A 13308-nucleotide genomic window follows, 5' to 3' on the forward strand; every position below is an offset into this window, starting at 1 on the left:
AATGTTGTGCATAAAATGCCAGGACAGTTCAAAACCTCCCCCAAATGACCCCATTTTAGAAAGTAGACACCCCAAGCTATTTGCTGAGAGGCATGTCGAGTCCATGGAATATTTTATATTGTGACACAAGTTGCGGGAAAAAGACAAATTTTTTTTTTTTTTGCACAAAGTTGTCACTAAATGATATATTGCTCAAACATGCCATGGGAATATGTGAAATTACACCCCAAAATACATTCTGTTGCTTCTCCTGAGTACGGGGATACCACATGTGTGAGACTTTTTGGGAGCCTAGCCGTGCGCGGGACCCCGAAAAACAAGCACCGCCTTCAGGCTTTCTAAGGGCGTAAATTTTTGATTTCACTCTTCACTGCCTATCACAGTTTCAGAGGCCATGGAATGCCCAGGTGGCACACCCCCCCCCCCCCCAAATGACCCTATTTTGGAAAGTAGACACCCCAAGTTATTTGCTGAGAGGTATAGTGAGTATTTTGCAGACCTCACTTTTTGTCACAAAGTTTTGAAAATTGAAAAAAGAAAAAAAAATGTTTTTTTCTTGTCTGTCTTCATTTTCAAAAACAAATGAGAGCTGCAAAATACTCACCATGCCTCTCAGCAAATAGCTTGGGGTGTCTACTTTCCAAAATGGGGTCATTTGGGGGGGTTTTGTGCGACCTGGGCATTCCATGGCCTCCGAAACTGTGATAGGCAGTGAAGAGTGAAATCAAAAATTTACACCCTTAGAAATCCTGAAGGCGGTGATTGGTTTCCGGGGCCCCGTACGCGGTTAGGCTCCCAAAAAGTCCCACACATGTGTTATCCCCATACTCAGGAGAAGCAGATAAATGTATTTTGGGGTGCAATTCCACATATGCCCATGGCCTGTGTGAGCAATATATCATTTAGTGACAACTTTGTGCAAAAAAAAAAAGTGTCACTTTTCCCGCAACTTGTGTCAAAATATAAAATATTCCATGGACTCAACATGCCTCTTAGCAAATAGCTTGGGGTGTCTACTTTCCAAAATGGGGTCATTTGGGGGTTTTTGTGCCATCTGGGTATTTTATGTCCTTCAAAACTGTGATAGGTAGTGAGGAGTGAAATCAAAAATTTACGCCCTTAGAAAATCTGAAGGTGGTGATTGGTTTTCGGGGCCCCGTACGTGGCTAGGCTCCCAAAATGTCCCACACATGTGGTATCCCCGTACTCAGGAGAAGCAGCTGAATGTATTTTGGGGTGCAATTTCACAAATGCCCATGGCCTGTGTGAGCAATATATCATTTAGTGACAACTTTTTGTAATTTTTTTTGTTTTTGTTTCAATCACTTGAGACAAAAAAAAATTAATATTTAATGGGCTCAACATGCCTCTTAGCAATTCCCTTGGGGTGTCTACTTTCCAAAATGGGGTCATTTGGGGGGGGGGGGGGGGGTTGTACTGCCCTGCTATTTTAGCACCTCAAGAAATTACATAGGCAGTCATAAACTAAAAGCTGTGTAAATTCCAGAAAATGTACCCTAGTTTGTAGACGCTATAACTTTTGCGCAAAGCAATAAATATACGCTTGTTGACATTTTTTTTTACCAAAGACATGTGGCCGAATACATTTTGGCCTAAATGTATGACTAAAATTGAGTTTATTGGATTTTTTTTATAACAAAAAGTAGAAAATGTCATTTTTTTTCAAAATTTTCTGTCTTTTTCTGTTTATAGCGCAAAAAATAAAAACCGTAGAGGTGATCAAATAACATCAAAAGAAAGCTCTATTTGTGGGAAGAAAAGGACGCAAATTTCGTTTGGGTACAGCATTGCATGACTGCGCAATTAGCAGTTAAAGCGACGCAGTGCCAAATTGTAAAAAGTGCTCTGGTCAGGAAGGGGGTAAATCCTTCCAGGCTGAAGTGGTTGAAGTGGTTGTAAACCCTGGTAAAAAAAAAAAACCCTGCAAGACAAAGGCATAATGAGCATAATTCTTCCATAAGCCCATTTGTGAGGTCAGGCATTGATGTGGACGAGAAGACCTGACTTGCAGTCTCTGCTCCAATTTACCCCAAAGATATTCTGTCGGGTTGAGGTCGGCCCAGTCAAGTTCCTCCACCCCAAACTCGCTCATCCATGTTTTTCTGGAAGAATGGTCAAACATTCTGATACACTCCTAAACCTTGTGGACAGCCTTCCCAGAAGAGTTGCAGCTGTTATAGCTGCAAAGGGTGGGCCAACTCAATATTGAACCCTACAGACTAAGACTGGAATGCCATTAAAGTTCATGTGCGTGTAAAGGCAGGCGCCCCAATACTTTTGACAATATAGTGTAAGTGTAACCCATCTGGGATCTGCTCTCATCTGGCTTCTTCAGTAGGTAAACGGCTCACACTGAACAGTGCCCAGTGTAAATACAAAAAAATACCATGATCGTGTAATACCATCAAAAGTAAATATTTATTCCAAAGAATTAAAAACACTCACATTGTGATGGAAAATAAACAGCGCTCATAAATCAGCAAACTGGCAGTAGCATAACTGGAATAGCAGAGGTAGCAATGTAAACCTGACAGGTATTCTAATCCATCTCTATCTCCAAAACTGAAAATGTTAAATCTAGACAGACTTGCCTTTTTTTGTTTATTGCATATGTTTTTGATTTTTTTTTTCTTTCAGATTTCAGGCATTTTGTATAAGAAGAATGTTTTGAGTGTTCAGGAGGTTCTTTATATCCCTAACAACTTAGCAGAAATCTTCTCCCATACAGTAGAGCCAATATTCTCAACTGCCGAGCCTGTCAGCGAGGCCAGTGTTGGGATGGGAGCAACTGTTGATATACAGAGACAGCAGAGGATAGAGCTGCTGGACCAGCAAATGATGCTTTCACAAATTTCCCAGCTGGGAAGACGACGACAAGAGCAGGTACAATGCCTTTTCATAGTGAGATGTTTGTTAAATGTATTAACTTGGCAAATTGAATATACTAAATAATGAAATTATAAAAGGAGCACAAGTGTTCCAAGATCAACCTGTGCATGGTTTATATCACTAAAGTTCACCCTTAAAAGGAACTCCAATTTTGTGTCTTTTTTTTATTTATTTTTTTTTATGAGAGACTGTTTAAATCATGTAGCTATAATCTATATCACTCAATGTTTTACCTGATTCCTATGTGAAGGAAGACCTGATTTTCATAACTTCACTTGTTTTGTTTCTGTGCTCACTCCTTGACTTTATGCAGATTTACTGACTTCATGCTAAACAGTGCAGGAAAGGCTGCTCTCATTGCATTATTCAAGATATGATTTTTTCAGGTTTACACCTTAGCTGGGCTAAGAGCATTGATTATTTTAAAACAATCTGCTTAAACCTAATGTCTTAACTTGTAAAATTATATTGGAATCATATAATATGGCCATTTCTTAGACATATATTACAGGTCACAGGATCTCAGTCTTAGACCATTTGGTTATGCAGCTACCTTCAGGTGATTGGACAGTGGCCAAAATGCCACAAAGACAGTTCTAGCATAACCCCTCCCACTCGGCCACCATTTTTTGCTAGTGTCCTAAGGTGAAAATATTTCTCCTTTCTGCTCTGGGAGAAGCAAACCATTTCTTCATACCTTATTATACAGATTTACTGTATACTAAAGGGGATTTGCTTTGGTGTTGATGTGTGGGTATGGATTTTAGGTTTTTGGATAAGATGAGATAAGATTTGCATATCCCTGTCCTCCCTCCATATTGATGTTACTTGTCTTTTGCTGTGGGCACACAACAGTTTGAACTCCTCCAAGGACATCCTGCTGAAGGAACAGTCAGTCCAGACCTTTTCATCCAAAAGTCCATCGGACAGTGTAGACCCTGCAGTGGTTAGGTTGCATACGTAATCTTCAGAAGTCGGCACTGGACCAGACCCATCACTTGGAGTGTCTGGGCCTTATTCTGAATATGGCCCTATCCAGAGACTTCTTCCTTCCTGACAAACCCCTGGCCCTCCACTCCCATGTTTAGAGGCTATGGTCCAGAAGACGTTGCACTATTTGCTTTTGCATGAGGGTCTTGATTCAAGGCTGCATCATGTGCCCAGTTTCCCTGCAGACCAAAGCAGCTTAACATTTGGGATTGTGAACGAAGCAGAATTTGAAAAAAAATTAGTTTCATGAAACAGGAGTTGTGCTTTTATCAAAGAATGAGAGATAGTAAAACTATGTTCAATATCCCTCCCTTAGCGCACACAGAAAGAATATTGGTTAAAACAATAATCAGCAGGTGCTATACTAAAACAAGATACATCAAATATATGTCAAAGAAAAATCTCTAAAACATTAGCAGCGTTAGTGCCAAAATAGCAGATATTAAAAATATCAATAGATTTGCTTAAGAGTCCGCTTAGACAAAGTATCAAATGGTGATCCACTCAGTGAAAGTCCATTAAGAAAAGGCAGGTGAGTATAAACTAGACGATCGTGGAGGAAAATATTAGCAACGATCCCAAGTCTCCTTCACCACACCACTTGTGCCACAGCCCTGTAGGTAATCCACATACTAGACCATGCTGATTTACACGCTTATCAATCAAACGGATAATCACTGTTCACAGGACACTTCTCATCTCCAGTCTGGTTGAATCAACTCATCGCTGTCTGTACATTGTGTTTGTAAACAGGCTTTGTACCCTGATTGTTTTGTGTATTCCTCTCCCAGTAATCAGATCCTTCTTTCTTCATCCACTCAGTCTTGGAAAGATTCTGACGAGTGTCACTGTTATAATTTGTTATCTCCCGATCTTCCACATATCCAACTTCAGAGTACACAGGGAGTCCGAATCCCAGAGAGGAGACTGCAGTTCTATAATACCGCAGAGTGTGACTGTCAGAATAGACTCCAATGATAGCCAGACAGAGGAGTGCGGACACAAAGAGCCTTGTTCTCTTCTTTGTACAGAACCCCTTACAGGGGTTATACAGTGACATGTATGGGTGACCCCACCCCCCTCTGACGCAAGGGGAAATGCCCGGGTTACCCAGTGACATGTATTGGTGACCCCAGCCCCTCTGACGCAACAGGGGTTTCTCGTGACGCATCAGAGTTGGCGGGGTCACCCGTACATGTCACTGGGTAACCCCAGCATTTCCCCTTGCGTCAGAGGTGGGCGAGGTCACCCGTCCACGTCACGGGTGGCCCCGCCTCGGTTATTTAAGAACTGTCACCCGAGTCGCACATCATTCTGCCGGGCGCTTTTGGAGGAGGCTGTATCGTTTGTGGATCGTAGAAGGATTACATCGCTGGAATTTTTTTTTTTTTTTTGTTGAAGGACTTGTGCCAAGCTGAGTGTGTGTTTTTTTTACCCTTTTTGTCACTTTTTTGGGTGAAATGGTAGGAGTACAATGTACCCCATTACCATTTCACACGGGGGGGGCTGGGATCTGGGAGTCCCCTTTGCTAAAGGGGGCTTCCAGATTCTGATAAGCCCCCCGCCTGCAGACCCCCACAACCACCAGGCAAGGGTTGTGGGGATGAGGCCCTTCTCCCCATCAACATGGGGACAAGGTGCTTTGGGGGGGCTACCACAAAGCACCCTCCCAATGTTGAGGGCATGTGGCCTGGTACGGTTCAGGAGGGGGAGCGCTCTCTCGTCCCCCCCTCCTTTCCTGCGGCCTGCCAGGTTGCGTGCTCGGATAAGGGTCTGGTGTGGATTTTTGGAAGGGCCTGAAGGGCCTGGTAATGGAATTTTGGGGACCCCCACGCATTTAAAAAAAAAATAATTTCAATGACTTTTATGTGTATTGTCGGGACCGACAATTAATAGCCGGCGCTAGCACTTTTAAATGACTTTTTTTCCTTTAGAAATGTCATTTTGCTCTCGGACTGTTATAAACACGGTAAACATGCGCTACTTTACAGGCATACTATAGACACCCCCCAGGTATGAAATTTAAAGGAATATTTCACTTTTATTGTTTCATTATTAAAATCACTGCTCCCAAGAAAACAGCCGTTTTTAAAACTTTTTTGCATTGCTACATGTCCCCTAGGTCTCCAAACACTTTTTATGACAATAACTTCCATATTAGCGTTTAAAATTATCACTTTTGATTTCTCCCATAGCCTTTAAGGGGTTTTCCGCGGCTTTCGAATTTGTCGCAAACACCTCAAATGTTCGAGTTGAACAGACAGCCCATCCCTAATCCTGTATAAGATCCATATATCTTTCAGGTAGGGGTTGCAATGTGGTTTGTGACATCAATCACTACTTTAGGTGAAATTGAAGACATTTTCTGCATAAGGAAGTCATAAATGTTATATCAATACCCAATAAGATGGCTATATTTATATTGGTAAACTCTAATAGATATGTTATGACATGCTCGGCCCACAATTTAATTCTAAATTAGTTTTATTTTTTTATATGTGGCAGTTTTAAACATGAGATTTACAGCATTCCCAGGTGCCGATCCTGGGCAAGGGACAAATTCAGAATCAAATTGTGGGCCAAGCACACTATAACATACCTGTCAGTGTTGACTGTTAGAGTTTAACAATACAAATTTAATCATCTTATTTTATATTGATATAACATTTCTTGTGATTTCCTTAGGCAGAAAATGTCTTCTGTATCCTCCCAAAAGATGCAGTCACGAAATGCATAGGTTATATATAGATCTTTAAATACACAAGATTGAATGTAATCTATATTTTAGGCATGACTAGATGGAAAGACCTATTTGATGATATGTTATTCATGTGCAAAAGCCTGTGAATGTTTACTTCTTAATGTATTGTAACTCAAATACGTTTTAAGATGTAATAACTGCTATACATTTTTATAATTCTATGAATATTTCTTAGGTACCACTATAGTCTCATGGGAGTGTACACTATTAACAGCGCTAAAAATTTCAAGTCCTGAGCTACTAGCCAGGCCTCAAGGGTTACTCGCCACCAGTTGCCCCACCCAACCCCTACCTTGCCCCGTCCTTAATTCTGCCCCTAAACACGTCCTCATAAATTATCTCATGAAATGACACTTAAATGTTTTATGCAGAATTAAGTTAAAAATAAAAACACAACCTACCTGTATCCATCAATGCCGCTTCACCTGTGCCCAACAATGCAGCCTACCTGTGTCCATCAATGTCGCTTTACCTGTGCCCAACAATGCAGCCTATCTGTGCCCAACAATGCAGCCTACCTGTGTCCATCAATCCCGCTTCACCTGTTCCCAACAATGCAGCCTACCTGTGTCCATCCATGCAGCTTCACCTGTGCCCAACAATGCAGCCTACCTGTGTCCATCAATGCCGCTTCACCTGTGTCCACCAATGCCGCTTCACCTGTGCCCAACAATGCAGCCTACCTGTGTCCATCAATGTCGCCTTACCTGTGCCCAACAATGCAGCCTATCTGTGCCCAACAATGCAGCCTACCTGTGTCCATCAATCCAGCTTCACCTGTTCCCAACAATGCAGCCTACCTGTGTCCATCCATGCAGCTTCACCTGTGCCCAACAATGCAGCCTACCTGTGTCCATCAATCCCGCTTCACCTGTTCCCAACAATGCAGCCTACTTGTGTCCATCCATGCAGCTTCACCTGTGCCCAACAATGCAGCCTACCTGTGTCCATCAATGCCGCTTCACCTGTGCCCAACAATGCAGCCTACCTGTGTTCATCAATGCCGCTTCACCTGTGCCCAACAATGCAGCCTACCTGTGCCCAACAATGCAGCCTACCTGTGCCCAACAATGCAACCTACCTGTGTCCATCAATGCTGTCTTACCTGTGTCCAACAATGCAGCCTACCTGTGTCCATCGATGCAGCTTCACCTGTGTCCATCGATGCTGTTTCACCTGTATCCATCGATGCTGTCTCACCTGTGTCCATCGATGCTGTCTCACCTGTGTCCATCGATGCTGTCTCACCTGTGTCCATCGATGCTGTCTCACCTGTGTCCATCGATGCTGTCTCACCTGTGTCCATCGATGCTGTCTCACCTGTGCCCAACAGTGCAGCCTCACCTGTGCCCAACAGTGCAGCCTCACCTGTGCCCAACAGTGCAGCCTCACCTGTGCCCAACAGTGCAGCCTCACCTGTGCCCAACAGTGCAGCCTCACCTGTGCCCAACAGTGCAGCCTCACCTGTGCCCATCAATGCAGCCTCACCTGTGCCCATCAATGCAGCCTCACCTGTGCCCATCAATGCCGCTTCACCGTGTCCATCAGTGCAGCCTAACCGTGTCCATCAGTGCAGCCTAACCGTGTCCATCAGTGCAGCCTTCCGTGTCCATCAATGCTGCCTACCCATGCCCATCAATGCCTACCCGTGCCCATCGATGCAGCCTTACCTGTGCAGGGGAAGAGAGGAGAGGAAAAGAATTGCCGGCCAGGTCATCAGAGCGAGGAACATTGCTGTAACAGCTTTTATTTCAATTGCCGAGTGTTCCCGTTGCACGCGGTCACATACAGCCCCGCCTCCTGGCCCAAGGACTTTGATAAATGTCACACGTCCCCGGATTGGACTGGCGTTCTGTCTATCAAAGTACCCAGGCCAGGAGGTGGGGCTGTATGTGACGGCGAGCTGCGGGAACACACAGCAATTGAAATGAAAGCTGTTACAGCGATGTTCCGTGCTCTGATGATCCGGCAGGCTCTCTCGTCTCTCTTCCTTGGGCGATCAGTGGGAGAAGAGCTCCCATTCAACCCTGCCTGCCGGCTGTGCGCCCCCCCCCCCCCCAATCTTAGGCAGCCCACGCTCACAAGCTCTCATTTTCCATTGAGGCAAGTGGAAAATTTGCTATTATATACTTTTAAAAGTAAGATTGTATTAAAGATGGTGTTACTAATTTATCTCTGTAATGTCAACCTTCTCTACAGTGAAAGAAGAGTTGGCCTTCCACAAGCTTTAGGTCTCTTTTAGCATATATGAGACCCCTGCCCAACCTGATCTGTACCTAGATCCCCTATCTCTGTGCTATCAGCTGTAGGGGGTTCCCAGAAGGTGGATCTTGTAGGGAACTTACTTGCCCGACTTCTTCCCAGCCAAATTCATCTAGTGCATGGGTGCTCAACCTGTGACCCTCCAGTTGAACTACAAGTCCTACGGGACACTGTAAGGCTGACAGGTAGAAGCATGACCATCAAAGGAAGAGGCATGATGGCACTCTGAAAGGTCCTGGAGGGCCACAGGTTGAGCACCCATGATCTAGTGAGTATGTTTGGCAGAAGAAAACGTCATCTACTTTAAGGGGAAACAGTGTCTGTGTTTTGTTAGAAGAATAGGAGGAGAAGGATGATTCTTTGTGAGAATAGTAATGCTTTATTCCCAGGCAGTAGAGGAACACAGTAGACTAAATCTTCAAGGGTTAAATGTCCTTCGAAGATATAGATGTTTTTTTAAGGGCTGTCTAGTAGGCTCTTGACATTTAGGGGAAGGTGTATTTGTTTTTACATATTGGCATGCACTAAAGATTCAGATAGGAAAAGGTCTAAAATATTTTTTCCAGGCCGCTCTACTGTAGGTTTAGAAAACCCATTACGGTATTTACTCAGCGCTGGTTCACACAATCCCACGGCCCAAAACGATGTTGCCCACACACTGTTTTGGCTGCAGAGCAATAGGGCAGTGGTTGACGTGATAAACATGTTATTGCATCGCACAACTCCCTTTTGTTAAACTTTATTTGAAGTATACAAATGACACTTCATTCATGTCACTACACAGTAGCGCGGTATGCTGCACTTGCTGTGTGGTGACATGCAGTACCATCCAGAGTGGTGCAACATTATACAAACCTATTGTATAAAAATTGCACAGCTCTGGAATGCAGTGAAGCACTATGTTCTGGTCTGACCATGACACACAGAGAACTATTGTTTTTGTGTGTCGTTGCAGTTACCTGCATTTTCTCACTGAATATGGGAGGGTTACATTCACAAATCCTTGCCAAACACATTCTCTTGAACAGATATTTGTTTCTTGAGGTAAATCTTCAGCCTTTGCAGATGTCCTAAGATATTAATTAGGCTGTACTTCACATCTAATTCAGAGTATAATTTTGTGCTACTCAGATGGTTTTGCATGCAGAGTCACATTTGTCTGCATGCTTACACTGTACCAGGACTTTAGGTGGTTTAGGATCAGTGTTTACTGAGCAGTCTGCTGCTGTATTTAACCTCTGTTTACTGCCAACTGTAACCTCTCTGGGTACTGCAGAAATTGGATTTCTCTTTCGTTCATTGACGGACACAGCACTTTCAATATTGACCTTAGGGTTATATCGCCACCTTTTAGGAGTAGAACTAGGCAGAAATTAAAAAACAAGCACTGCCTAGGGGTGGTCCTCACTGGTAGCAACCCCCCACTCTGCTGCAGGCAGCTCAGTTTTTTTCTGCATAGTCTGAGAAGGACCTGGCTCCCTGCTGGGACCTGTGGTTTTTTGGCTTTTATTTTATTTCTTTTTAGATTTTGTGATGCAATTGCAATCAACTGTTGGGCTGGGTGACGTGCTGGATATCACAGATCCTGGTAGTATCCCCAGCCTGGCCACCGAGCGCACGCAAACCTGAGCTCCTCGCTGGGTTGGCTGCGACAAGCCCCATTCTGGACCAGGGCGGCCGGCGAGCTAGACGTCTCGCAGGGACACATACCACTAGACACCTGACCTCTGGGTCACAATGTCGCCGTGGCTGACAGCCACTCCGGCTAAGTGGGAGGTGGATCTGTCTGGGGAGTGTGACCCGCAATCTCTGCAGTATGGGTAAGTATGTGCTTCACTGGTCCGGGCATGGTGGAGTAGCTGGGTACTCCCTGGGGTGGTCGGTTGTGGAGAACATTTCATCCTCTCCAGGGCCGGATTAACATAGGGGCTGGTGGAGCTGCAGCTCCAGGCCCCTCCCTCAATATAGGCCCATGGAAGTGGCTTGTCAATTCCAGTGTGCCTTCCTGAAGGAAGAGGAGCCCTCTGTGCACACATGGAGGAGACAAGTCAGTGCAGCCAAGTCTTGTCTCTGCCGATGCCTGACTCCTATCACAGGATCTGTTCACTCACACAGATACTCCATGTCTGGGGGAGGGGCGCTGATGTCCTAACCAGCAGGAGCCCGGGAGGAAGGACATCTCCCATACTGTTATGATAAGGTCAGTACATTTGTTAGGGGGATGTTGTGTAATTATTGTGCTAGGGGACAGACTGCTGCTTCCCCCATGTAATGTGCTCTCTTGTGCCCAGTGCCCACCATGTCATGTGCATTGCAGTGCCCACTATGTAATGTGCTGTGCCCACCATGTCCTGTCATGTGCATTGCAGTGCCCACTATGTAAAGTGCTGTGCCCACCATGTCATGTGCATTGCAGTGCCCCCCATGTAATGTGCTGTGCCCACCATGTCATGTCATGTGCCTTGCAGTGCCCCCATGTAATGTGCTGTGCCCACCATGTCATGTGCCTTGCAGTGCCCCCATATAATGTGCTGTGTCCACCATGTCATGTGCCTTGCAGTGCCCCCCATGTAATGTGCTGTGCCCACCATGTTATGTGCCTTGCAGTGCCCCCCATGTAATGTGCTGTTTCCAGTATGTCATTTGCTGTACATTGCAGTGCCCACCATGTAATGCGCTGTGCTGACCATGTCATGTGCTGTGCATTGCATTGCCCTTCATGTGATGTTCAGTGCCCACTATGTCATACTGTGCCTTGCAGTGCCCACCATGTCATGTGCTGTGCCTTGCATTGCCCACCATGTAATGTGCAGTGCCCACCATGTCATGTGATGTGCCATCCAGTGCCAACCATGTCATGTGCAATGCCCACCATGTCATGGCTGTGCCTTGCAATGCCCGCTATGTAATTTGCCGTGTCCACCATGTCATGTGCTGTGCCATACAGTGATCCCACCATGTAATGTGCAGTGCCCACCGTGTAATGTGCAGCGCCCACCGTGTAATGTGCACTTCCCACCATGTCATGTGCTATGCTGTGCCCACCCTGCCATGTGTTGTGCCCACTGTGTAATGTGCTGTGCTGTTCAACAGTGCCCACCATGTCATGTGCAGTTCCTAACATGTAATGTGCAGTTGCATTTCCCACCATGAAACGTGCTATGCCATGCAGTGCCCACCATGTAATGTGTTGTGCCCACCATGTAATCTTATGTGCCATTCAGTGCCCACCATGTAATGCGCTGTGCCCACCACGTCATGTGCTGTGCCATGCAGTGCCCACCATGTAATGCGCTGTACCCACCATGTAATGTGCTGTGTCATGCAGTGCCCACCATGTCATGTGCAGTGCCCATCATGTAAATTGCTGTGCAGTGCTCACCATGTCATGTGCTGTGTTGTGCCCACCATGTCATGTGCTGCACCATGCAGTGCCTACCATGTAATATGCTGTACTCACCATGTAATGTGCTGTACATTGTCTACCATGGCATGTGCCGTGCAGTACCCACAATGGAATGTGGTGTGCAGGGCTCATCATGTCATATGCAGTGTCCACCATTTAATGTGCCGTGCTCACAATGTAATGTGCTGTGCTGTGTCATGCAGTGCCCACCTTGTCATGTGCTGTGCAGTGCCCACCATGCTATGTGCAGTACCCACTATATAATGTGTTGTGCCCACCATATAATGTTCTGTGCAGTGCCCACTTGTAATGTCCAGTGCCCACCATGTAATGTGCTCAGCTGTGCCTGCCATGTCATGTGCTGTGCCCACCATATAAGGTCCTGTGCCCACTGTGTGCATGCGCTGTGCCCACCATGCAATGTGTTGTGTTGTGCAGTACCAACCATGTCATGTGCTGTGCCCACCATATAATGTACTGTGCCTACCTTGTAATGTGCTGTATTGGGCAGTGCCAACCGCGTAATGTGCTGTGCCCACCATTAAATGTGCTGTATCCATGTATCCACCATGTAATGTGTTGTGCCAACCATGTGATGTACTGTGCTATACCCCCCCCCCCCCCGTGTAATGTACTATGCTGTGCCCCCCACAGACTCACCCCCTCACTCCCACCCCCCTCTCTCTCTCATCCCCTCTCTTTCACCCTGTTCTCTCACTCACCCCCTTCACCCCCTACCACCCTCTCTCTCTTTCACCCTCTCTCTATTCCCCTTTCTCTCTCTCTCTCTCTCTCTCTCTCTCTCTCTCTCTCTCTCTCTTTAATTTAAATTTAACAAAAAATTGTTTGCGTTTTCATTTTATTTATTTTCATAAAAAGGCCCACCAACATCCTTAGCACCAGGCCCATGATGCTCTTAATCTGGGCCTGATCCTCTCCCCCGCCCCCCGTCCCCCGGTTTCGCTTCCGGTTGCTGGCA

General features: G+C 45.6%; 1 protein-coding gene across 1 annotated transcript in view; it reads left to right on the plus strand.

Moving 5' to 3' along the window:
• UBAC2 (UBA domain containing 2) overlaps positions 1 to 13308 on the plus strand; it is a 292792-nt gene that overhangs the window by 225043 nt on the left and 54441 nt on the right. Inside the window, exon 8 of the mRNA XM_073614426.1 lies at positions 2659 to 2904. Coding sequence (XP_073470527.1) covers positions 2659 to 2904 — 246 coding nt within the window. The remainder of the gene's footprint in view (positions 1 to 2658; positions 2905 to 13308) is intronic.

Source organism: Aquarana catesbeiana, linkage group LG02 (assembly GCF_042186555.1).
Source record: "Aquarana catesbeiana isolate 2022-GZ linkage group LG02, ASM4218655v1, whole genome shotgun sequence".
NCBI lineage: Eukaryota > Metazoa > Chordata > Amphibia > Anura > Ranidae > Aquarana > Aquarana catesbeiana.